The 27,955-nt window shown below is 39.6% G+C and overlaps 1 protein-coding gene across 1 annotated transcript in view; it reads left to right on the top strand.

Annotated features, from left to right (window-relative positions):
* LOC120528883 (zinc finger protein 160-like) overlaps positions 1 to 24,180 on the top strand; it is a 56,965-nt gene extending 32,785 nt beyond the window's left edge. Inside the window, exons 5-7 of the mRNA XM_039752959.1 lie at positions 4,096 to 4,571; positions 21,413 to 21,481; positions 22,462 to 24,180. Of these exons, the coding sequence (XP_039608893.1) occupies positions 4,096 to 4,571; positions 21,413 to 21,481; positions 22,462 to 23,630 (1,714 nt within the window). The 3' untranslated portion in view covers positions 23,631 to 24,180. The remainder of the gene's footprint in view (positions 1 to 4,095; positions 4,572 to 21,412; positions 21,482 to 22,461) is intronic.
* Positions 24,181 to 27,955: the final 3,775 nt, after the last annotated feature.

The raw sequence follows: 27,955 nt of genomic DNA, 5'->3' as shown, positions 1-27,955 counted from the left end.
TGGGTGGGGGGTCAAATTCTTTCAAACCTAGTTTTGTTAAACTTGACTTTCTTATATGGAATGTTATTTGGTTTTAATAAAGTTAATAAAATGTTAAAAAAAAAAAGGACCTTGAATGCACACTGAGGAAAATTTACCATTAATATTAACTTAAAGGATTTGTCTCTTACAGTGTCAATCGTGTAAACCCTGATAGTGATCTGGCTGTCTATTTCCGTTTAGTCCATCCTCACCTTCTGAGCTGTGACCGTCAACCTTGGCAGTTAACTTCAGCGGGTGTGTCAAAGTATTTAAATGATCAAAAGAAAGTTGTTCAATGAGACGATGTGTCTACTATAAGCTTCAGGGTTACTTAAGATCACACATTCATTGAGTTTTGTTCTGAAAATATCCCCAGTGGATGTGGAGATTGGAGGCCATGCAGCCCCAGCAGGCTGACTGAGACAAAGCAGGCCGTTGACGTGACGTTAGTAAAATGTGCATTGAGATGGTTTTGCTTTTTTTGGGTAATTTTTGCTATATATAGAACATTAAATAAAACACAAAGCTGGCATTCTAAATCTAGAATGTGTTGATCAACTGGAAACATTTAATTCCACTCTGAATATTGAAAATGTAATACATATTTAGATACCTTATACAGTCATATGAAAAAGTTTGGTAACCCCTCTTAATTCTTTGGATTTTTGTTTCTCATTGGCTGAGCTTTCAAAGTAGCAACTTCCTTTTAATATACGACATGCCTCTAGGAAACAGTAGGATTTCAGCAGTGACATTAAGTTTATTGGAAAAACAGAAAATATGCAATATGCATCATAACAAAATTAGACAGGTGCATAAATTTGGGCACCCCAACAGAGATATGACATCAATACTTAGTTGAGCCTCCTTTTGCAAATATAACAGCCTCTAGGCACTGTCCTCCTATAGCCTTTGATGAGTGTCTGGATTCTGGATGGAGGAATTTTGTTGCAGGCATCAAATTCAAAATGAGTGAAGATTTGCAAAACAACAATAAAGTTTATCAGTTTGAACATTCGATATCTTGTCTTTGTAGTGTATTCAATTGAATATGGGTTGAAAAGGATTTGCAAATCATTGTATTTTGTTTTTATTTGCGTTTTACACAACGTAACAACTTCATTGGAATTGGGTTGTAAATGAGCATTGGCATACAACAAGCGACTCTGTTTGTGACGTGAGTGCAGAAAGGGCTTCTTTCTCATCACCCTGCCATACAGACATTCTTTGTGCAAATTGCGCTGAATTGTAGAACGATGTACAGATACACCATCTGCAGCCAGATGTTCTTTCAGGTCTTTGGAGGTGATCTGTGGGTTGTCTGTATCCATTCTCACAATCCTGCACATATGCCACTCCTGTATTTTTCTTGGCCTGTCAGACCTGCTGGTTTTAACATCAACTGTGCCTGTGGCCTTCCATTTCCTGATTCCATTCCTTACAGTCGAAACTGACAGTTTAAACCTCTGACATCGCTTTTTGTAGCCTTCCCCTAAACCAGGATACTGAACAATCTTTGTTTTCAGATCTTTGGAGAGTTGCTTTGAGGATCTCATGCTGTCACTCTTCACAGGAGAGTCAAAGGGAAGGAAGCACAACTTGCAACTGACCACCTTAAATACCTTTTCTCATGATTGGACACCTGTCTATGAAATTCAAGGCTTAACGAGCTCATCCAACCAATTTGGTGTTGCAGGTAATCAGTATTGAGCAGTGGCAGGCATTCAAATCAACCCAGAATGACAAGGGGACCCACATTTGTGCACAGCCAGATTTTCACATTTGATTTAATTTCATAACTAAATACTGCTTCAATAAAAATGTTTGTTCAGAAAACACGCCAGGACTCAGATGTTCCTATGAAATGAAAGACATACCACTGTTATCTTTTTTTTTTTTTTGTTGAAAGTAGAGTCAATTATTATGCAGGCTCAGAGGGGTTCCCAGACTTTTTCATATGACTGTATATACTAGGAAAGTATCGGGCCTAATATGTAGTGTGCTTGCGTCGTACATTTCAGAGAGCCTTTTTGAATATCCTGCTTATATTGTAATGAGGACATTTGGGGCATTGGTAGCTTATCTTTATCCAGTAAAATATTTTGGATACCTTAAAATGAAATGCCTAGCATAGATTTATTTAAAATATATAGTGTTTTTTAATAGATTACTTGATTAATCATCTAAACCAGGGGTGGGCAGAGTCAGCCCTGGAGGGCCGCAGTGCAGGCTGCAGGTTTTTGCTTTAATTAATTAGAAAACAATCCGTGCCAATAATTGAATTTCATGGCTTGTTAGTGCTTTAACTCTGCTATGTCAGGTCTTTCATTTCCTTTCTAAGGATATCAGCCAAATGATTTGAAGTCTAAAATGGATGAGTAATTCTCAGTCCTTCACTTTTTTCTCTTCACTTTTCATTTCATTAAACCAAATAGTGCACAATAAATACACACAGAGGTGTAAATGGAAACAAGCTCAATGGAGAAATGCTGATCTCTTTTGTCATTTGCATCTTATTGCTAACTAGACATTAAGCCCGTTAAAATAACGGGTGCTAGAACAGTAGTGCATAAACATTAGTAGGAACAGTCTCTATTAAATGGCAAGGGACCTTGTATGTGGCTGTAATATGTGTCACTGTATTGTATGCCTTTAATTTTCTCTCTCAGTAATACTGGTTTGTATTTCCGTGAAATGCCTGTAATTTTGTATGACAGTAATACAGTGGAACCTCGGATCACGACCATAATTCGTTCCAAAACTCTGGTTGTAACCCGATTTGGTCGTGAACCGAAGTAATTTCCCCCATAGGATTGTATGTAAATACAATTAATCTGTTCCAGACTGTATGAACTGTATGTAAATATATATTTTTTTACGTTTTTAAGCACAAATATAGTTAATTATACCACTGAATGCACAGCGTAATAGTAAACTAAATGTAAAAACATTGAATAACACTAAGTAATCCTTGAACAACTGAGAAAAGTAAGACTGGAAGAGTTCACCCGCGCGCGCGGTAAAAACACCTTTTTTAAATGAGTTTTAAGCACAGGGAAAAAAAATGAACAGTTGAAAAATTAATAAACAACCAAGAAAAGTAACACTGCAACAATGCACGCGCGCACCTGCGTGTGCGCGCGCCTATGTGTGTGTGTGTGTGCGCGCGTCCCGCGTGCGCCTGTGTGTGTGTGTCTGTCTCTCATGCGCCTATGTGTGTGTCTGCACAGGGAATGCACAGGAAGAGACTGAACACGTGCCGTGTGACCCCGCGCATGCGCACTTCACCAGAAGACACACACGGACACCTGGACGCACACAGGGCTTTTATTAAAGAGAATGATAAGGTGCCATTAAAAAAATGAGAATACAACTGTTTTAAGACTAAAATTAGCAATAAGAGTTTAAAATCTTAACAAGCAAGACAACTGAAATAACGTAGAAGTGTTACTTGAGCAATAAGTGCTTCTTATTAAGCAACTAGGTTGGAACAAAAACCTGCAGCCACTGCGGCCCTCCAGGGGTGACTTTGCCCACCCCTGACTTTTCTTTCAACTATGAGTTGCTGGTTTTGTATCACGCAGAGTTATGAATCTCCATTGTATGTATTCAATGTGAATGGTTTGAGTGTGGTTTGCAATGTGTCTTGCTCCTCCATGACTGTCAGTGGTAATTCTCCAAAGGGGATCAAGCCCCAGCCCCAGGAATGGAATGACTTTCTGCAGTGATCCTCCAAGAGGGCCACCCCCAATCTGATGGTCATCATGGACCAGGTCTGAAACACACTGAGAAGGGCAAGATGGGTCATAAGAATAAAACAATCCAAACATGAGATGAGTATCAATGCAGTTGATAGTAACAGCTGTAATCTTTTATTGACTGCAATTGGGAAAAAAAATACTTCTATATTTTCGTAAGTTGCATGTTTAAAGTTGCACACATCTCTTTACATGTTACTATGTCAATTATTTTCTGTTCTTTCACAGTGGTCAGATGAGGGTCTGCCTTTCCCAGTAAAGAGTTTTTCCATTCTGAAGTTAGTGGCAGCTCCGTTACCAACCAGTAAATGTGAAAATATGGAACACAAATGGCCTTAAATGAAGTGGATGGTGTGGAGCAAAAAACGGTTCAGGTCAAAGAAGATGATGCTGAATGGGAGTCCTCCTGTGGTACCCAAAAGGGCCTCTGCATAAAGCAAGAGGATTGTGAATGGTGGGCTGCGGATACTAAAGTCAACCGTCTTGATCAAGAAGTCGTCTGTGTTAAAGGAGAGGATTCTGAACATGTGCCGGTCAACTTTAACCCTGAAACTTTAAACAGTCTTAAAGAAGAAGAAGATTCAGAAAACCCTTCTGACTCAGAGACGAGTCCGGTTGTGAAACACGAGGCAGGAGCGGATTGTGAGTCACCTCAGATGAGGGCGCGTTCTCCGCAGTGGCGCTCTGTCCACGTCGAACCTGAAGAACGCGCGTGTGACGACAGCAGAAGGAAGGCAGGATACAGCAGGGAAGAAGAGAAAGAATTCTCATCCAACAATCGGGCAGAAAAGTGTAAGTTATGAATTATGAAAATGAAGGTCCCTCACCTTAAGAGTCGTGTTGTGTTTTACATTGAGGCTTGAAGAGCTCACAGAGATTTTGAACACAGTGTTATGTTTGGTTCATGGTGTCCCAGAATATTTAGTCTAATTCAGACTCTAATTGATGGAAAAGTATCAGTTTATATACAAAATGTATTTTATTTCTTAATAGCACCTAGTATTGATATAGTAATGTGTCCACTTATTGAAGGCCAACAACTGTAAAGTACTACACATTACAGCATTTCTATACATAAACATATTGTACCAGCTGTCCCCTGTTGGATGATAATGTCCGTTGAACAAACCGGAATTGCTAGTTAACCAGAGGCAAGGTGCACTCCAACACGTGAGAGAGATGGATATAGAGATATAGAGATGTACTAAAGCTTAAATATTAAAAAACAAGCCAATAGAATGTTGTGTTGATTGTGAACTGTCTAATCACTCACACTGTGTGCATTATAGATTACTTTTATAACATCAGGCGTCTGCTAAAAAAAAAAAAATAAGAAATAAGAGATGGCCAGTTGATAGCAAAGGGGAAGAAATCAAAAAGTGTCAATTTTCCAGAGGAAGTCAATTTCTTGGAGTCAGCAGTTAGTTATAACAGGCCAAGTTCTGATGCCTTTGGTCACCCACCTCCTGGGTCTCCGAGGGCAGTGCCTCTCCAACAGCTCCCCAGCCCCATGTATCATGAGGGTGTAAATGCTGCACTACCTAACAGCTGGATGATCTGACTGCAGCACTTTCCCTTTCAAGAAGCTGACCCAATGAAATTACACGACAGGCCACCCAGAATTCCCCCTTCCCGACTCTTGGCAGTGGGTGAAGGTAGAGTCCTGGCAGCATCCAATCCCAAAGCTTTTGAATTGATTGACCAAGCTTCTGTAAATTTTCAAACAGAAAAAGACTGATGAGTTGTCTTTGGTGTTTGATTACTTTTCTCATTCCAGCATTATTTACATCCCTTTATTCCCCAAATGACCCTCACCTTGTGCTAAATATGTGACTCATGACAGGCACTGGAATCGGTGCAAAGACTCAAACAATTTTGTTCTGCAGTTGACTTAAGGTGATTGTGGAGTGTTGAGATTTTTAGAACCACAGCCCTTAAAATGTGACCTCTCCTCCTTTTTAAAGTTGTTGTGAGTCATTTTTCAAGACATAATTCTGGCACTGCCTTTAGAAGACAGCATGAGCCCCCCTTTTCCACAAAGCAAGTGCATTTCCACAATGCTCACCTTTTTTCAGTAATTTATCTTGCAGAGGTTCCCAAGTTTAGTCCCAATGTGACTGAAGGTCTTCGCTCTGATCGCCGTCACAGTGAGTGGGTCGCTTTGCCTCTCACTAATCTCGTTTCATTATCTGCTCTCTTTTTTTTCCTCTTATTTTGTACACCTGTGAGATATTTAGAAAGATTTGTCTTTTTTTTGTGGAGCTTTAAATGATTAACATTCTCTTTTGTTGATTTCCTATCAATTTGTCTTTTTTTATGTGTTGATTGGATGTTTGTTAAGAATAAGAATTAAAAACTAGCAAAGCACAGCAGACATCCAAGAAACAGACACTGAAAGCAGAAAGGCTGCAACCACTTCAGCATCAGACCCTCATTAATAAAAATCTTGGAAAAGCAGGTGATGATGATGGTAAAAATATTAAAAGTTAAGGTGTAAAAAAAAATTTCACCTAATTTCTCCCTGTGTTATATACACTGCTCACAAAAATTAAAGGAACACTTTAAAGAAACACATTAGATACATCAGATCTCAATATGAAGTTGGATATCTATACAAATAACGACAGGGCAATGTCTTAGGAACAAAAGGATGCCAAGTCTTTTAATGGAAATAAAAGTTTTCTGCCTACAGAGGGCTCAATTGTGTAGACACCCTAAAATCAGAGTGAAATGAAGATGTGGCAGGCTAGTCCATTTTTTCAAAAACTTAATTTCTGCTACTCAAAATGCTTTTCAGTATCTTGTGTGGCCCCTACGAGCTTGTATGCATGCTTGACAACGTCGGGCCATGCTTCTAATGAGACGACGGATGGTGTCTTGTGGCATTTCCTCCCAGATCTGTATGAGGGCATCCCTGAGCTGTTGTACAGTCTGAGGAGCAACCTGGCGGCGCCTAATGGACCGAAACATAATGTCCCACAGATGTTCTATTGGGTTTAAGTCAGGGGATCGTGAAGGCCATTCAATTGTTTCAATTCCTTCATCCTCCAGGTACTGCCTGCATACTCTTGCCACATGAGGCCGGGCATTGTCGTGCATTAGGAGGAAACCAGGACCTACTGCACCAGCGTAGGGTCTGACAATGGGTTCAAGGATTTCATCTCGATACCTTATGGCAGTCAGAGCACCATTTCCTACGCAGTAGATGTCTGTGTGTCCCTCCATGGATATGCCTCCCCAGACCATCACTGACCCACCACCAAACCTGTCATGTTGAACGCGTTGCAGGCAGCATATCGTTCTCCTTGTCTTCTCCAGACTCTTTCACGTCTATCACAGCTGCTCAGGGTGAACCTGCTCTTGTCTGTAAAAAGTACAGTGCGCCAGTGGCGGACTTGCCAATTCTGGTGTTCTTGAGCAAATGCCAGTCGAGCTCCACGGTGCTGGGCAGTGAGCACAGGGCCCACTACAGGACGTCGGGCCCTCAGGCCATCTTCATGAAGTCTGTTCCTGATTGTTTGGGTAGAGACATTCACACCAGTGGCCCTCTGGAGGTCATTCTGTAGGGCACGAGCAGTGCTCAGCCTGTTCCGCCTTGCACAAAGGAGCAGGTATCGGTCCTGCTGATGGGTTGAGGACCTTCTACGGCCCTGTCCAGCTCTCCGAGAATAACAGCCAGTCTCCTGAAATCTCCTCCATGTTCTGGAGATTGTGCTGGGAGACACATTAAACCTTCTTGCTGCAGCATGTGTGGATGTGCCATCCTGGAGAAGTTGGACAACCTGTGCAACTTCTGTAGGGTTAAGGAATCGCCTCATACTGCCAGTAGAGATGATTACTCAAGCCAAAACTAGCACGAGTGGAAAACCAGCCAAAAAAGATCAAGAGGGAGAAACTTGAAATGACCTCCACATGTAAAACCAGTCCTGTTTTGAGGGTTTTCTAATTGTTGCCACTTTAGTGCACCTGTCATTAAGTCCATGAACACCAATACAGCTGAAAGTGATTAACAATGACCTCAGCTGCTTAACCAACCAGAAAATTATCAGACAGGTTTAATTGATTTCATGCCAGGCCCAATAAAAAAAGTGTTCCTTTAATTTTTGTGAGCAGTGTATATATTACCTGTACCCCATGGCTGCGCCCACATAGTAATGAAAACAGGAGAAACTTTAAAAATCAATAGACGTTGGCACCGTAACTGATCGTTCAGCTCTGACTGGAAAGCATTCCCCACATGGCTAGAAAAGCACATGGTCGTGATATCTCTGGCAATCAGCAGCTACCCTCTAAAACACACATAGCTCTGATCTCCCTCCCAAAAACGTCAAACGTTACTCCTTAATAATCTGTAGATGATAATGTCTGCTGAGCAAACAGGTATCGCTAAGCGGAGGCGAGGCACACTCCAACACGTGGCGAGACGTAGACCAACTCGAACAGAGGTTAGCGAGTGAATTAGGAAGGCCTCGGCCCACAGCCACTCTCTTGGATTTACATAAATGCATCGGCACCACAAGCAAACTCTGGTACTTAGCATGATGAGAGAAGTCACAAAATCAACCGGAAAGTTCAAGCAAATTATAGAAAAGAACCAATCTAAATCCATTAAGTAATTCTCTTGTGAAAACCGGACAGACATACAGACAGAACACGCTTGGAGCATGAAATGTTTAAAACCGTTTCTTAGCGAGCACCTATGGACCAAGGGTAACCTCCATTCCAAATTTCAAGTCCCAAGTCCTCATGGTTTGGGAGATTTCGTGATGACTGAGTCAGTGGTATTTGACTTGTACAGTTGTGCTTGAAATTTTCTTTCAAATTTTCTATGTTTCTGCATAAATATGACCTAAAACATCATCAGATTTTCACTCAAGTCCTAAAAGTAGATAAAGAGAAACCAGTTAAACAAATGAGACAAAAATATACTTGGTCATTTATTTATTGAGGAAAATGATCAAATATTACATATTTGTGAGTGGCAAAAGTATGTGAACCTTTAGGATTAGCAGTTAGTTTGAAGGTAAAATTCGAGTCCGGTGTTTTTAAGCAATGGGATGCCAATCAGGTGTGAGTTGGCACCCTGTGTTATTTAAAGAACAAGGATCTATCAAAGTCTGCTCTTCACAACACGTTTGTGGAAGTGTATCATAGCACGAACAAAGGAGATCTCTGAGAACCTCAGAAAAAGAGTTGTTGATGTTCAGGCTGGAAAAGGTTACAAAACCATCTCTAAAGAGTTTGGACTCCACCAATCCACAGTCAGACAGATTGTGTACAAATGGAGGAAATTCAAGACTATTGTTACCCTCCCCAGGAGTGGTCGACCAACACAGATCCCTCCAAGAGCAAGGCGTGTAATAGTCAGCGAGGTCACAAAGGACCCCAGGGTAACTTCTAAGCAACTGAAGGCCTCTTTCACATTGGCTAATGTTCATGTTCATGAGTCCACCATCAGGAGAACACTGAACAACAATGGTGTGCATGGCAGGGTTGCAAGGAGAAAGCCACTGCTCTCCAACGAAAATATTGCTGCTCGTCTGCAGTTTGCCAAAGATCACAGGGACAAACCAGAAAGCTATTGGAAGGATGTTTTGTGGACGGATGAGACCAAAATAGAACTTTTTGGTTTAAATGAAAAGTGTTATGTTTGGAGAAAGAAAAACACTGCATTGCAGCATAAGAACCTTATCCCATCCGTGAAACATGGTGGTGGTAGTATCATGGTTTAGACCTGCTTTGCTGCATCTGAGCCAGGACGGCTTGCCTTCATTGATGGAACAATGAATTCTGAATTATATCAGAGAATTCTAAAGGAAAATGTCAGGTCATCTGTCCATGAAATGAATCTCAAGAGAAGGTGAGTCATGCAGCAAGACGACGATCCTAAGCACACAAGTCGTTCTACCAAAGAATGGTTAAAGACGAATAAAGTCAATGTTTTGGAATGGCCAAGTCAAAGTCCTGACCTTAATCCAATCAAAATGTTGTGGAAGGACCTGAACGAGCAGTTAATGTCAGTAAACCCACCAACATCTCAGAGTTGAAGTTGTTCTGTATGGAGGAATGGGCTAAATTTCCTCCAAACCGGTGTGCAGGAATGATCAGAAGTTAACCGGAAACGTTTAGTTGCAGTTATTGCTGAAAAGGGGAGGTCACACCAGATACTGAAAGCAAAGGTTCACATCCTTTTGCCACTCACAAATATGTAATACTAGAAAAATACCCGCACTTCACAGCGGAGAAGTAGTGTGTTAAAGAAATAATGAAAAAGAAAAGGAAACATTTTAAAAATAACGTAATATGATTGTCAATGTAATTGTTTGTCACTGTTATGAGTGTTGCTGTCATATATATATATATATATATATATATATATATATATATATATATATATATATATATATATATATATATATAAATACACACACACACACATATAAACATATATATATACATATACATACAGTATATACATATACATACATATCTACATATATATATATATATATATACAGTGATCCCTTGCTATATCGCATTTTGACTTTCGTGGCTTCACTCCATCGCGGATTTTAATTGTAAGCATATCTAAATATATATCACAGATTTTTCAGCTGGTTCGGATTTCTGGGACAATGGGTCTTTTAATTTATGGTACACGCTTCCTCAGTTTGTTTGCCAAGTTGATTTCATACAAGGGATGCTATTGGCGGATGGCTGAGAAGCTGCCCAATCAGAGCACGTATTACGTATTAAATAAAACTCCTCAATAATATACAATATGCTTCCCGTGCGGTGCTTCACACACTTCAAAGCTCTAACAGTCCGTATTGATTTTTGATTGTTTGCTTTTCTCTGTCTCTCTCACTCTCTCTGACATTCTCTGCTCCTGACGGAGGGGCTGTGAGCAGAGGGGCTGTTTGCACAGAGGCTGATTGTTTAGAAGATATGGACGCTCTTCTCAAAAATGCTGAAAGACTACCTTCACATTGATCCCTTCATTGCGGCCGCTTTATCGCGGTGCTTCGTAAACTTAAAAGTTCAACAGTCCTATTGATTTTTGATTGTTTACTTTTCTCTCTCTCTCTATGACATTCTCTGCTCCTGACGGCGCTCCTTTGAAGAGGAAGATATGTTTGCATTCTTTTAATTGTGAGAAAGAACTGTCATCTCCGTCTTGTCATGGAGCACAGTTTACACTTTTGACTAAAGGGTGTTATTTCATGTCTAGAGGGCTCTAATAATGTTAAAAAATGTATTTAGAAGGTCGTAAACAGGTTTTCTATGCTCTAACTACGAAAATATTAGATTTATAAATAAAGAATCCTACTTCGTGGAAATTCATTTATCTGTCTGGAGTGGATTAACCGCGATAAACGAGGGTTTACTGTATAACTGAGCGGAGAATATTTATAAACAGTGTGGGAGAGTTTCTAAGAGCTTAAAATATATAAAAATAACCATACAAGCATATAGTTTCTACTTCGCGGATTTTCATCTATCACGGGGGGTTCTGGAACCAACCCCCTTGATCGAGGAGGGATTACTGTACATATATACATATATATACATATACATATACACATATCTACACACACATATACACATACATATACACATACATATATATACATATATATACACATATACACATACATATATCCACATATATACATATCTACATACATATACACACACTCATTCATATATATATATATATATATATATATATATATATATATATATATATATATATATATAGTGGAACCTCGGTTTACAAGTAACTTGGTTTACGAGTGTTTTGCAAGACGAGCAAAAATTTTTAATAAATTTTGACTTGATAAACAAGCGATGTCTTGCAATACGAGTAGTATGGATACACTTTGTCTGCTGGGCTTCATGTAATTACAACTGAGCTGATGGTTCTTCTCTCTCTCTCTCCTTATCTCGCTCGCTTGCCCAGCGCGTCTCTCTCTCTCTCTCTCCTTATCTTGCTCGCTCGCCCAGCGCGTCTCTCTCTCTCTCCTTATGTTGCTCGCTTGCTCGCCCAGCGCGTCTCTCTCTGGCAATTGTCTCCTATTCTCCGTCTGAGTCTGTGTGCCTCACTCATATAGTCAACATCTGTTTACTACAGCATTGTGACTTTGTGTGTGTGTGCGCTGTGACGTGCGAGTCCCCATCTTGCTCCCCAATAATGAAGCTGAGTCTCAGTACTTTAACACCAGCTTTATTCAGCTTGAAACAGCAACAGCGCTGTTATTTATTGTACCGGGATCTTTATAATGTTTGTATGACCCATTGACGACAGGCGCTTATAGCATGTCTGCGATCTTTTTGGATGCACTTATACGGTGAACTGCTACAGCACTGGGAGACTGCGAGTGCTTTGGGACACTCTTCCGCGTGTCATCCCGTTGAATGGAATCCCACATGAGTTTAGAAACTCACACCAGCCGTGATTCTTTTTAAAGGTAAAGTGCAGGTTAATTTGTATTATGTATTTTACTTTATATTGTGTATTAATCATTTTTATATGAATAGTTTTGGGTTGTGGAACGAATCATCTGAGTTTCCATTATTTCTTATGGGGAAATTCGCTTTGATATATGAGTGCTTTGGATTGCGAGCACGTTTCCAGAATGAATTATGCTCGCAAACCGAGGTTTCACTATATATATATATATATATATATATATATATATATATATATATATATATATATATATATATATATATATATATATATATATAATAATAATAGAAGGCAAAGCCCTCACTCACTCACTCACTAATCACTAATTCTCCAACTTCCATGTAGGTAGAAAGCTGAAATTTGGCAGGCTTATTCCTTACAGCTTACTTACAAAAGTTAAGCAGGTTTCATTTCGAAATTCTACGTGTAACGGTCATAACGGTCGATAACGTTCGACAACGTCCGCCATGTTGAACTTTCTTATTTATGGCCCCATCTTCACGAAATTTGGTAGGCGTCTTCCCTGCGCTAACCTAAACCGATGTACTTGCTTATTTCGATGGTATGATGCCATTGTCGGCCGCCATATTGAACTTTCCAACATCACCAATTTTCAAACTTCCCGTGTAGTTAGAAGGCTGACCCCATCTTCACGAAATTTGGTAGGTGGCTTCCCTGCGCTAACCAAAACCGATGTATGTACTTATTTCGGTGGTATGATGCCACTGTCGGCCGCCATATTGAACTTTTCAACAGTCTTTGTTACTTATGGGCCCATCTTCAAGAAATTTGGTACACGGGTTCCCAACGCTAACTGAATCCTACTTACGTACATATATACGTCCATAGCCTGCACCTCGGTCACCGCGTGAGGTGGCGTTGTGTCCCCCATCTCAACGCCTCCCACGTTGTTGGCTGGCTGCCTATATAAGACTGTCCATTGCTCCGGTCTCTACATTCCCTTCCTTGCTTCGCCACGGGATTCACGTCTCCCTACTGATAACTACAGCCCTAATTTGTTTAATCCATGGCTTCTCCGCTGTTTTATTGTTTGTTTATTACAATTATAGGTATTGTATAGGTATTTTACAATTACTTTACATTGCTCAGGTACCCATTTCCTTTATCATTCCAACCCCCATTACCATGTCTATCGAGATGATCACTATCGATCAAAGAACTGTCACTTACCGAGTGGTTTCCTGCCCGGAGATACCACCTACCTTTTCCATTCTCTTTGTTACATATTGCACGGCCATATCAGGCTCACTCTTGAAATCCGGAGGAAGATTCTGTCTTATGTATTGAATGACTGGGACAGGTTCAAGGTGTGGACTGATGACGGTACAGGAGATAATTATACTACACAGGAGCACTATAAGAGTGAAATGCTTAAGCCCTTCACCTATGGTTCTGCATGTGAGTTGATGGCTACCACTGAATTGTTCGGTTGTCGCTTTCAAGTGTACCGAAATGGCCAAATATTTTACACCTTTCGACAACCACCAATGCCTCTTAAACATCTTAGACTCACAGGTGACAATTTCAGTAGTGGACACTTTGATGTTTATGAATGTTTAAACTCTCAAAAGCTGGATGTGATTTTATCAATGAAACCGGTTGTGTGCTTACAACGCTTGACAGATGCCAAATGTCACTTCAACACAACAAATCCTGCAAATACTGTCGTAATTGAAACAAACCATGAAACTCAAACCGATTATGACAGCAGCAATCCAAGCTGTGACATTTGAGACAAGATAACTGTTCACATGGCCAACTGTAAGTTACATGCTCAAGAGTAAGCTCAGCGCACAGCTTGGTCATGTTACAACCGGAGGGCCGAACTGACAACATGGTATACAAAGAGATCCTTAACAAATAATTATTGGCATATTTTCCCTCAGTTTAAAAGGTTTAATTTTCTTCTTAATAAAAATTTTAAGGCAGTACTTCGCCGCTGCGAAGCGCGGGTATTTTGCTAGTATACTAATAAAAGGCAAAGCCCTCACTCACTCACTCATCACTAATTCTCCAACTTCCCATGTATGTAGAAGGCTGAAATTTGGCAGGCTGATTCTTTACAGCTTACTTACAAAAGTTGGGCAGGTTTCATTTCAAAATTCTACGTGTAAAGGTCATAACTGGAACGTATTTTCATCCATATACTGTACTGTAATAGACTGCAGCTCGATAGCCGTGGGAGGTGGAGTTTCGTATTAAAACATTTAACCAATCACATTTCAGCCATCATTTGTTGCCAGGCAGAGAGGCTTTCACAATCCATTGTGTAGGCACTCTAACACAGAATAAATGTCGATTAACCTGTTGCTTCAACCAATCAGATTTTGAGTTGGTGTCAGTCGGGCCCTCTAGCAGGTGTGTGGCAACGTCTGTCGTGGCGAAAAATTCATCATCAGAAGGCTTTTTACCTAAAAATAAAGGCTATTAGGACTCGAGATAGACAGACAGAGTTTTAAGGCTTTATTGCAATAAATCAACACACAAATAACAAGGACAACCCAATACAGCCAAATTGAGCTGAGCCCTGATCATTACAACAATTGAAGTTTTTATAACAATTTCTTATCATTTTGGCCGCATTCGATTAGCTCATTTTGCACCTGGCTTTACTGTCCATTATTCCTCTTGCTGTCTGTTTGGTTTATTTTGATTGGTCTAAGACTGGGTGGATGGCTTCCTCTTACCATCTTAGGGCTTTACTTATGTAATTTCCAAACTTTTCTGACCTCGCTTGAATGAGCTCTCTTTCCCATCTTCTCTGACTCCCTTTTACTCCTGTCCGGCCGAACCTTGAGTTGGGAACCCTTATTATCTCCTTACTTTTCCTATCACTGGCCCCCTTATGGAATTTGTTATCTTTCTATGCTGTTCCCATTTTCTCTAATTGGCCAAGGCTTCAATTCCATATATGGGTTTCCTCTCATCATTTACTCTCTTAAGCCTTCCAAACCTTTTACAATAGTGACCTGAAGCTTACTGTAAGCTTTTAAAAAAAAGAAGTATAGTATGTGCTTTCATTTAATCATTGCTTGGCATGCTTGATTTGTCTTAATTTCTACACTAAAGTTAATTGCTAATATATTCTTCTAGTATTTTTGTGAATGCCTTAATTTACTAAGATTTTCTCTTCATGCATTATGTCAGCGTGAACCTGCTTACAGCAAAAGCCTTTCTGCTGTTTCATCAGCCCAGCTGCTTTTTGATAGGAGCCTTTCAGAGGCATCTTCTCTGTTTTATCACTTCCTAGCCTTGAATCACAGGTGTTCTCAAACTCTTATCCTGTCCAAAGCTGGTTTTAAATTTTACTGTAAGCCTAAAAAATAATGCAGTATAACTGATTTTTTAGTTAACTATTTGCTAGACCTATCTTATTTGCTTAATATTCTAATTTATGCTTAATCTTAATATTTTAGAAGCTTTTAATTACTTTTTATGGCTCTATATGTTAATTTGCTATTATCTGTTATATAAAAAAATTTCCTTCTACACGTCACCGTATTCAGACCCATTGATTGGATAAAGCCGATATGAGGAACTCTATGAGGCCACTGAACTCATCGCAAACGTTCCAAGCAAAAGATCATCGTGCACACTAAGGTCAACTCCATGGCAGGATTCTGGACAATATTATTTGCCAGACACAAACCAGATTTCAAGACCACGAAAACCTGATGTTTGTCACGCTCCTCCCCCCCATAAGTTTCGAGAATACAAGAAAAATTTCACCCATGCAGCCTTCTCCAGTTTAACACAAGAGCCACGGAGTGCTTTTTGATCTGTCTCGACTAACACCAGAACTGACTGTAATGTATGCCATGGATGATTTTTTAGGAAAATCTCCCACTGATCTCCTTGACTTCCTTCATCAGAAAAATCTGAATGAGAGCATGGGACAGCTGTACACATTGGTATATTTGGCGGTGAGCATTCCTGTGTACACTGCTTCTGTCGAGCGGACATTTTCAGCCCTAAAGTGAATTCAAACTTATGCCAGAAATACCACAGGGCAGGTTCGCCTTTCAGCATTAACTTCAAATGCGATAGAAAAGGATGTTTTGATGGAACTGAAGCGCATGGATAATCCGTACAACAGAGTAATTAAACTGTGTTTGAGGAAAGAGAGGAGGATGGATTTTGTTTACAAATAGTCCGAATTTTTGGTAAATAAAATGTTGTGATTTTCCTAAATAATATTGCAAGTTTATGAGTTATTATTGATGTTGTTTATGTGATGTTGCGGCTGTGGCTGCAGTAGAAAGGAACTTGTTGACCCCGGTTTGTGTATTCAATAAAGGCATTTATTGTGGCTACAGGAGTTATCTTATATATATATATATATATATATATCTCCTGACTAAATACTGTCAAATAAACGAACCACACGCCATGGCACAACACGAGAGGCTTTGCCTCTAACGCTGACGTTCGAGGTTCGATTACCGACAGGGGGTGCAGTGAGTGTGTACTGCCTGATGAGCCCAGAATTAGGGCGAAACACGTGCCGCGTACTGTTTGCATTATTTGACAGTAAAACTATTTCAATATAGTCAATATATATAAATCAGCGCTTCCCGATTCATTTTACCCTCGCACCCCCTTAGTTTGAGAAGAAGTATGAAAAAATATGAGGTTAACGCAGAAAAACAGATCACCAATTGAAGCTTTATGAATAATGGATACTTCATTCGCCATCAATAATTGTTTTGGTAAAGCCTTACTCAGTGTAATCCTCCTTCCATTTTCTAATTTTTTCGCGACTACCCATGATTAAATGAACAGTAAAAAAGTAAGAGCGAAGCGAGGGTCACTTATTGACGAAGGCAGGTGACAGCTCAATAGCTAGAAGGCTCGATGTGGTGCGCGTCAAGTCGCTCTACAATGTGCGATCAGATTCGAAAAAATATATCTTTTCAAGTTCTATTTGGATATAAGTAGGTTCTAGTTAGTCGACAGAAATATCTTTGGTAGGAATGTAAGTTGAATTTAGTCTTTAAATTTCTATGGTGAAGAAAAATTTATGTAGTGATGACTAAATTTAACTTACATTCCTACCAAACATATTTCTGTCGACTAAATAAAAATTACTTATATGTAAAATTTAAATAGAACTTGAACAGATACGATAGTCCATAATACCCACGCAGCACTAAGTGCACATAAGAGCAGGAGTCATCCGTTTTAACAAGCAGCGTATTGCACTAATACGAAATAGTCTGCCCATTTAATTATTTAAGAATGGATAGATAAATTAAAATTTTGTACAAATAATGTTTTTTATTTTTCTTCATCGATGGATTCTGGCACCCCCCATTAACAGCTGCTCGCACCCCAAAGGGTGTGTGTATATATATATATATATATATATATATATGTGTGTGTGTGTGTGTGTGTGTGTATGTATGTATGAGAGAGAGAGTATATATATATATATATATATATATATATATATATATATATATATATAGATAGAAATAGATATATATGGATATAGATGTGTGTGTGTATGTATATATATATATATATATATATATATATATGAGATAGATATAGATATATAGATGTGTGTGTATGTATGTATGTGTGTATATATATATATATATATATATATATATATATATATATATATATATATATATATATATATATATGACAGCAACACTCATAACAGTGACAAAACAATTACATTGACAATCATGTAACGTTATTTTCAATATGTTTCCTTTTCTTTTTCATTACTTCTTTAACACACAAAATACCCGCTGTGAAGCGCGGGTATTTTGCTAGTATATATATATATATAGCAAAATACCCGCTTTGCAGAGGAGAAGTAGTGTGTTAAAGAAGTAATGAAAAAGAAAAGGAAACATTATAAAAACAACATAACCTGATTGTCAATGTAATTGTTTTGTGACTGTTATGAGTGTTGCTGTCATCAAGGATTTGATTATCATTATTTCTTTCAATCAGGTTCATATTTGGAGGATGTGTTGTTTTGAAGTTACATTCCGTGTTTGTCAACCGTTGTAAAGATAACAGGTTTCATTCATCGAAGTGTTCACCACCCAAATCGGAACTCGTGATTGTAAGATGTTTAACTGGCATTCCCAGTATTAATTTATTTATTGTGCTAAACGTACCATGGTGTGACGTAAGAGGAGCTGACTGTAAAAAGGCAAGGAGGTGCGTATTCTGAACGAAAAGGGAGAAGACAGCGAAAGAGCAGAAAGTGAGAAGGAAAACTGTTTAAATAAAGAGCTAGGAAGGTGAATGGAAAGAAGCAGCCAGCGGTAAAGCAAGGAAAACTTCGTAGTAAGGACGGTTGGGTGCACGTAGAAGGTGTAACCATAAGATTGTTAAGCCTTATGATAATGTTTCTGCATGGAGGGTTTAGTCTACTGCAGCTACAGTCGGGACACACATAAAAAACAACAATAATAACTCATAAACTTGCAATATTATTTAGGAAAATCGCAACATTTTACTCACCAAAAATTCAGATTATTTGTAAACAAAATCCATCGTCCTCTCTTTCCTCAAAAACAGTTCAATTACTCTGTCGTAAGGATTATCCGTGCACTTCAGTTCCATCAAAAAGTCCCTTTCTTTTGCCATCGAAGCTTATGCTGAAAGTCGAACCTGCCCCGTCCTATTTCTGGCCTAAGTTTTAATTCGCTTTAGGGCTGAAAATGTCCGCTCGACAGAAGCAGTGTACACAGGAATGGTCACCGCCAAATCTACCAATGTGAACAGCTGCCCCATGCTCTCATTCAGATTTTTCTGATGAAGTAAGTCAAGGAGATCAGTGGGAGATTTTCCTGCAAAATCATCTATGACATACATTACAGTCAGTTCTGTTTTTAGCCGAGACAGATCAAAAACCGCTCTGTGGCTCTCGTGTTAAACTGGAGAAGGCTGCATGTGGGAAATATTTTTTGTATTCTCGAAACTTCTGGGAGAGGAGGAGCGTGACAAACATCAGGTTTTCGTGGTCTTGAAACCTGGTCTGTGTCTGGCAAATAATATTGTCCAGAATCCTGCCATGGAGTCGGAGGTAGTGCGCATGAGGATCTTGCACTTGACCTCTTCATGTGCTCGGAGCGCCTGCAGTGCGTTCAGTGGCCTCGGAGAGTTCCTCATATCGGCTTCTATCCAATCAATGGGTCTGAATACGATGACGTTGCCATACGCCTGCTAGAGGGCCCTACTGACTCCAACTCAAAATCTGATTGGTTGAAGCAACAGTTTAATCGAAATTTATTTTGGGTTAGAGGGCCTGCAGAATGGATTGTGAAGGCCTCTTTGACTTTGACTCTGTCTGGCAACAAATGATGGCTGAAATGTGATTGGTTAAATGCTTTAATACGAAAATACATGTCTGGAAGCAGCACAATCATCGGAAAAGCTATGAAAGGAAGCGGACAAACTATTTGGAATTATTTAATAAGTATTCATGGAAAAAATATAATTAACATCAGTTTGTGATTCAGATATTTTTTTGGGCCAGCAGAGAAGGCCTTGGAGGCCCTGACAGCCACTACTGATCAAGCTCATGGTTAACTCATCAGGTTTTACATCACCGGTCAGCACCTGACACAATTCTCTGCCGCTCTCTCCAATAAGATAACGGAATAATCTAACCTTAGTGTTTTCCTCTGCCTCCGGCATTGCAAGTTCTGTGTATAATGTGAACTCGTCCTTCCATGTTCTCCATGACTTCGCCAGGTCTTTAGCACCAAGGCTTTATACCCTGCGTCTATTCATTAAACTTGTATCTCGCAAATATCTCGTGTGATCTTCCGATGTCCACGGCTTTATTTAATGTTAGCTCAGACCAGGCACTTAAAAGTTTCTCTCGCACTTTCGCTGAGTTTGTGCCTGACCATCTCATCTTTGTTTGCATAAGCACAGTCCTTCACCCGTGAATATTTCGCGGCAGCGTGTCTATTGGATAGCTGCTGACAGACGGCCTTATATGGGCAGATACTCAATTACATGGGAGGCGTCATGATGAAGGATGCAACTCCGCCTCACACGGCGACTAAGCTGCTGGCTATATCCGTATATATGGACAAAAGTAGGTTCCAGTTATGACCGTTACACGTAGAATTTTGAAATGAAACCTGCCTAGCTTTTGTAAGTAAGCAGTAAGGAATGAGCCTGCCAAATTTTAGCCTTCTACCTACACGGGAAGTTGGAGAATTAGTGAGTGAGTGAGTGAGTCAGTCAGTCAGTGCTTTTCCTTTTATTAGTATAGATTCGATCATTTTCCTAAATAAATAAATGACCAAGTATAATATTTTTGTCTCATTTGTTTAACTGGTTTTTCTTTATCTACTTTTAGGACTTGAGTGAAAATCTGATGATGTTTTAGATCATATTTATGCAGAAATATTGAAAATGGTAAAGGGTTCACAAACTTTCAAGCACAACTGTATATATATATATATATATATATATATATATACTGTATGTAGAGTGTATATATTGTGATGGACAGCCAGGTCCCTACTGCATCTGTTCCGGGGGAGCAACCATGGGCAGCTCAATACCACTCCTGGGACGCTTGGTGGCAGCCTCCCTGGCCGATGGTAATCCCCCAACTGGTTGAATGGCTCCATGGGAGATGGAGTCTTCCACAGCCTGGTTGGGAGCTCGGATGTCCGCTAGGGGGAGCTCCATGGTGTCAAAAGCCCGGCTGGACGAGTCTTCAGTCCCACCCGGAAATGCAATTAGGACCAGGTGGTCAAGCACCTGGACGCGCTTCCGGGTGGGCTATAAAAAGGGCCAGCCACCACCACTCAAGAGCCAGAGTCGGGAGGAGGAAGACTAAGCTCGGTGAGGAGGAGTGGTGGACGAGAAGAGTGTTGTAGTGTTTCCTTTGTGTATTGCAATTGTGCTTTGGGACTGTGTTGGGCTGTGTGGCATGGGGAAGACGTGTCCCTCAGCTGAAGATAATAAAGCCTGTTTTAATCTTGTAAGTGCCTCTGGGTCAGTCTGTGCCGGGTCGGGCGCTATACAGCATCCTTATTACAATATATATATATATATAAAATTCCTTGGTACATTCCAAAAAGGAAAAAAAAAGTACTAACTTTGTGGCCTCTTCACTCCTAAGCGCTTTCTTTTCTACTTTTAGCACTAGAGCTGAGGAGCCCTAAACCACTTGAACAGTTTCTGACGTTATCTTCATTGACACTGTTTACATGTAAGCATTTCAGCAGTAAGTGGTTTAGAAGACTCCTTGCAGCAGCACTTTCCAAGCATTTTAAGCCAAACGCTTCTTGCACTGAAGTCAATGTTAATGCTCGAAACACACGTAAAAGAAAACAGACAGCATTTGGAAGCGTTTTTGACTTTGTCTTTCTGGAAACTAAAAAAGGAAAAGAAATTGCTGCTGCTGTCATGCACACGCGGGCTTCATTAGTCAGTAATGAAGGAGGAGTCAAATGTGTACATACCTTACAGTCAGAGATATAAATTCAATAAGTTGTTATAGTCTTCCTGATAAAACAATACAGTTTTTGACTGATTCACAATTAGTTGGGGTCTCAGTACAAATCATCTTTTACTGAATGTTAAATTAAAGATCGGAGGTATTAAGCTAAAGAAAAGAGAAGACTGTAAGCTTTATGACTGTGGGTGGTCTAGGCAGGCAAAACGTTCTCTAATTGTGCGTACAGCAGATAGCAGAGCCTAACAAGAGATGACTTGATTTAAGGCAAGGGTAGATGTTTCCACCATTGATACTGTTAATTCATTCAGCAACATTGATTAGAGATACTGAGAGTGAGATCAGCTACCAAAAGGCAGATTACTAAACCATGATAATGTCTGCTGAACAATGGAACAAATAAAGATCCACAAGAAAAGTAACTGTAAATTTTATTGTAATAAAAAGAGAAAGTGAACATACCTCCGTAGTAGCAGTAGCTCTGGTTTGTTAGTTTTTCTGTTTGTGTTTTGCAAATTAGGTTTGATTAATAAAGTATCTATCTATCTATCTATCTATCTATCTATCTATCTATCTATCTATCTATCTATCTATCTATCTATCTATCTATCTATCTATCTATCTATCTATTTTTGTTACCTTACTGCATTTTTATTTCTTATACTTTTAATAGTCTAGTTTTAAATATGTAGGTATATACTTTATTTTTAAAATGTACCTCTTTCTTTGAACAGGTTTACAGGACAATAATAGCTTCTCCCAGTCATCTGTTAGTCAGGATTGTCATTGTTCTGAAAACAAGACCACAGGATCTCCGCTGAGCACCAATAGACATTCAAGTGTCACCTTTGCTTGGACGCCCAGAAGACCCCACAAGGGGGAGAAGCCATATCTCTGCCAGGAGTGTGGGAAACAGTTCTCCCACAGCAGGAGTCTCCAGATACATAGAAGACTTCACACAGGAGAGAAGCTCCCTTGTTGTGTTAATTGTGGGAAACTCTTCTCCCATCCAAGCAGTCTTTTGACACACATGAGAATACACACAGGAGAGAAACCACATTGCTGTTCTGATTGTGGTAAGCAGTTCTTCCATGTTGGCAATCTTCTAACTCACAGAAGAATTCACACAGGGGAGAAACCTCATTGCTGTTCTGAATGTGGAAAGAGATTCACACACCCCAGCAGTCTTCAGACACACATGAGAATTCACACAGGAGAGAAGCCACATTGCTGTCCTGAATGTGGCAAGCAGTTCTCCCAAATCAGCAGTCTTCAGACGCACAAGAGAATTCACACAGGAGAGAAGCCCCATTCATGCAGTGACTGTGGCAAACAATTTTCACAAATAAGCAATCTTCAGACACACATGAGAATTCACACCGGGATAAAACCACATGGATGTGCTGAATGTGGCAAGCAGTTTTCACGTATTAGCAGTCTGGAGATGCATATGAGAATTCACACTGGGGAGAAGCCCCATTGCTGTACTGAATGTGGGAAACAATTCTCACAAATAAGTAATCTTCAGACACACATGCGAACTCACACTGGGGAGAAGCCACACTGCTGTACCGAATGTGGCAAACAGTTCTCTCGCATAAGCAGCCTCCAGACACACATGAGGATTCACACAGGTGAGAAGCCACATGGCTGTCCGGAATGTTCCAAACAATTCACACAAATAGGCAGTCTGCAGAGACACATGACAATTCACACTGGGGAGAAGCCGCACTATTGTTCAGAGTGTGGCAAACAGTTCTCATGTGTGAGCAGCCTTCAGAGACACAAGAAAGTTCACATTAAAAAGAAGCAGCATTGCTGCTGTGAATGCGGCAAACAGTTCTACCAACTCCGCCATCTTGAAGCACACACCAAAATTCACTTTGGACAGAAGGAGAACTGAAGCCTTATTGAATTGGATTCATTTAAATATACATTGAATTGAATTATTAATGCAATAGCTTTGAATGTTCCAGAATAGTTACATAAAAACGACAAAACTCTTAAATGGTATTTCTGGTATACAGCATACTGCAAAATGAAGAATGGTGAAGGATTAGGGGCTGGTGTATAACACAAAAGGCTCCACTGGAAATTTGACAACACCTTTCTTAAGCCTGAAAGACAATGGTATTGTGTTCAAGGAACAAGTAACCAAAAGCAATCTGTTTTGAATGATGTGAAACATACATCTTCCTACAGGCAGAAAACAAGAAAGAGTTGTCAAGGAAAACATTTAAAGGTTCCATCATGGATCTGTCACTCTGCAGAACAGATAAAAAAATCGAAAAGAGGACAAATAGTGACAGAGCAGGAGCACAGAAATGGTTTGTCCATCAGTTAGAAGGTTTGGAGACATGTCAAGAAAGTATAAAATCAGACAAGTAAGCCGGACCACGGCCATTTAATACTTTATATGTTAAAAGGAGGATTTTGAAATCTTCCCTAAACTTAACCGGGAGTCAGTGTTAGGATTTAAGAACTGGAGTTATGTGTTCATATTTTCTTGTAATAATTCTTGCAGCTGCATTTTGGATTAACTGGAGGCTGTATAGAGAACAGTTTGAACAGCCAGTGAACACCGCATTGCAGTAGTCAGTCCTACTAGAAATAAATGCATGAATTAATTTCTCAGGATCCTGTTTATTTAGAAAGCGCCTTAATTTCCTAACATTTTTAAGATGGAAGAAACATGTTTTGGACAACTTTGTAATATGTGCTTTAAATGACATGCTAGAATCAAAGATAACTCCTAGATTGCGGGCTGATTCAGTAAAATTAATTGGGATTCCAACTGAGTTAAATGATGACAAAATATTGCTGTGATCAGCGTCATTCCCTCCAACAATTAACATCTCTGTTTTATCTGTATTTAAAGACAAGTAGTTCTCATTCATCCATTCCTTTAATTCACTAACACAACTAATTAAAGACAACATCGGAGAAACTTCATTTGATTTAAATGAAAGGTATAACTGGGTGTCATCTGCGTACAAGTGAAAATTGACATTATGTTTCCTAATGAGAGATCCCAGTGGAAGCATGTAAAGTGAAAACAGTAAAGGTCCCAGTACTGAGCCCTGGGACACCATATTGAACTTCTGTGTATAATGATGGAGTACTGTCAGCACATTTCTGTACATATTGGAATCGATTTGATAAATAAGAACTAAACCAAGCGAGCACGGGCCTGTAAGCCCAACATCATTTTCTAGCCTGTGCAGTAAAATAGAATGGTCAATGGTGTCAAATGCTGCACTTAAGTCCAACAACATAATTACAGTGGAATTTCCTTCATCAGAGGATATCAGAATGTCATTTACAACCCGTGTTAGTGCGTTTCTGTACTATGACCAGTGCGAAAGCCAGACTGGAATTTCTCAAATAAATTGTAATGCCTAAGGTGTGACTGAAGCTGACTGGCGACTATTTTTCTAGTATTTTAGAGAGAAATGGTAAATTTGAAATAGGCCTATAATTATTTAGTATGTGTGGGTCTAGGTCTGACTTTTTAAGTAAAGGTTTAATGACTGACACTTTTAGTGCATCAGGTATGTGCCATGCAGTAATGAACTATTGATAATGGTTAGAATAGGCTGCAAGAACATCCATTGCACTTTTTACTAGTTTTGTTGGCACTGGATCTAGGGAACAAGTAGTGGGCTTCATTTTAGTAATTAAAGTTAAGACTTCCTGCTCAGTTACAGGATTAAAATTACTAAAGTGCTGAATGCAATGTGAGACAGGGTCTGCTAAGCTAGTATTTGGTTTGTACTGTGATGCTGAGATCTGGGATCTTATATTTTTAATTTTCTCATTGAAGAAGTTCATAAAGTCTGTACTGCTAATATCTGTTGGTATTTTGCACTGTTGATCTGAATTTCCATTTGTTAATTTAGCCACTGCTCTAAACAGTACCCTAGGATTTTTATTATTGCTATCTATTAATGTAGAATAGTATTCTGAGCGAGCTTTAAAGAGGGCTTTTTTATATTTATTAACACTCTCTGTCCATGCAATTTAAAAGACATGTAGTTTTTTTGTTCTCCATCTGCGCTCCAGTTTTCGACACTCTAATTTAAGAGCTTGAGTGTTTTCATTAAACCAGGGAGAGTTTCTATGTGCTTTGATTACTTTTGTTTTAAGGGGAGCCACTGTGTCCAGAGCATCTCTCAAGGTCACTTTATAATGTGATGTTAGCTGATCTAAATTGTTTTCCACGTTTACATTTGATGTTAACTGATCTAAATGGTTTTCCACAATTACACTCGACTTACTCAAGGTATCTATAAATTTTGAAGCAGAATTACAATCTAGATGTCGCACTGTCTTTGTTTTAATCTGTGAGTGCGTTGGCAAGGGCAGGACTAAATCAAATGTAATTAAGTAGTGATCGGAAATAACTTCACTTAATGGAGTGAATGTAATGTAGTCAATGTAGTAATGTAGGTGAATAACTTGACGTAGACACGGGGACAGCGACCACTTTCCACTGACTATGATCCTGCATCAGACTGGACCCCACAATGCTGGATCTGCAAGGTTGCACTCTGTTGTAAATCACTACTAGTTAAATAAGTATTGGGGACCTACATTTTAGGAACTTGAAGCTTGAAATGTTGTAGGGCCCAATTACAACCAGCAGCAATGCCCGGGTAACCACTGTTATCTTATTTAATGGGGTTGTTCCACGACAGATCACCGTAATTTTTTTAAATCTTTTTACATTTTTTTTTTTTTATTTAATCAGTATATGTGGCAGTTTAAAAATAAAGCAATGTGGACTAAAGTCGCTTCTGGATAGCCTCCGGGATTATGGGCACTGAAGCTTAAAGTTCGTTAGTTTCATAGCAGATCCACCCCTGGCTGTCAGTAACTTTTAAAAAAAAAATTATGTTCGATATTTAACGGGCAAGCTGATGATCTGCAAATACAGCCAAACATTTATTTTTTCATCCCTCTTATCCCACTGCAGGGCCATGAATATAAACGGTTTACATGAATGAATTCAGATTCATTAATATTCTGTACCCGTTTTTCCATTTCAGATTCACAGACCCGTAAGCCTATCCCGGCAGCATTGGGCGCAAGCAAGGAATCAGCCTGAGATAAGATGACCGTCCATTGCAGGGAAATCTCCTCCACACATCCTTACACAGAGACCACGAATCAATGCAGACTGTCCCGATTTAGCTTACTGGAAGACCCCAATAATCTAATCACACAGACCGTGACCGGCCCGATATTCGATCAGAGTCTCCTGCCGGTACACACAATTGCTTTTTTTTAGAGGCAAATTATATTCTTTCCACGACACGCTTAGTAGAAAAGTTTACATTTTACAAGCCTCATCAGTCGCTGCTTATTTTCTATTAAAACCGAGCGCAAGGCTTTCTTAATGAAATAAAGTTTTCACCGTTGCCTTTTGTGCGCATGCGTACGAGAATTAACGCGTGTGCACAGAGCAACATTTTGATGTCATTAAATGCGACGGAACCCGACATCTGTTTGGCCAGTTATTCTCAGCGCTGCTTTCGGCTCGAGATCTGACATTGTTATACGAAGATCTGTGCCACCCAGGCGCTCATTAGAAGTTCAAAAGGAACTGACTTTGCAAAGGAAACGCTCACCACAAAGGTGCGTGTGCAAACATGTCTTGACTCCATCAGAGGAGTGGTATAGGATAGCGGATAGCGGCTTATTTAGTCTCTTGGGATAATAGCAAAATATACAGTGTGTAGAGTCACTATCATGTGTTTTTGCTTAAAAACAATGTATGGATCTAATAAAAAGAAAACAGGTTTAATGTAAGTCTGAATGAAATACGTACACTTTTTAATATGGGAAGGTTAGGTGAATTTCTCAATTGCAGTGTTTTTTTAACTATGGTTTTGATCGCGGAGAAGTATGTGATGGGTTGCCACATGATTAGTAAAATATACCAAGTTTTTCCAAGCGCGGATTCAGTATCGAGTAAGCCATTTAGAGTACTATTTGCTGCCGTGCTGCACTTGATGCATCACACATAGCTTTGTTTTTATTTTTCTGTGGCACTAAAATGTAACCAGTATTGCCCCCTGCCATCTCGCAACCAGTGAAACAATCGACCTGAGAAGAATGGCAACGAAGACACGTGTAAGAAAAAGGGGGAGAGGTGAAGGAACGACAAACAAGCTTGGAAGGGGAAATGTCGGAATGAAAACCGCAGGTTTTGTGAGGGGCGAGTCA

This window comes from Polypterus senegalus, chromosome 4 (assembly GCF_016835505.1).
Source record: "Polypterus senegalus isolate Bchr_013 chromosome 4, ASM1683550v1, whole genome shotgun sequence".
NCBI classification, from domain to species: Eukaryota; Metazoa; Chordata; class Cladistia; order Polypteriformes; family Polypteridae; genus Polypterus; species Polypterus senegalus.
Note: the sequence above shows the minus strand (reverse complement) of the source record. Positions and strands in the feature narration are given on the sequence as shown.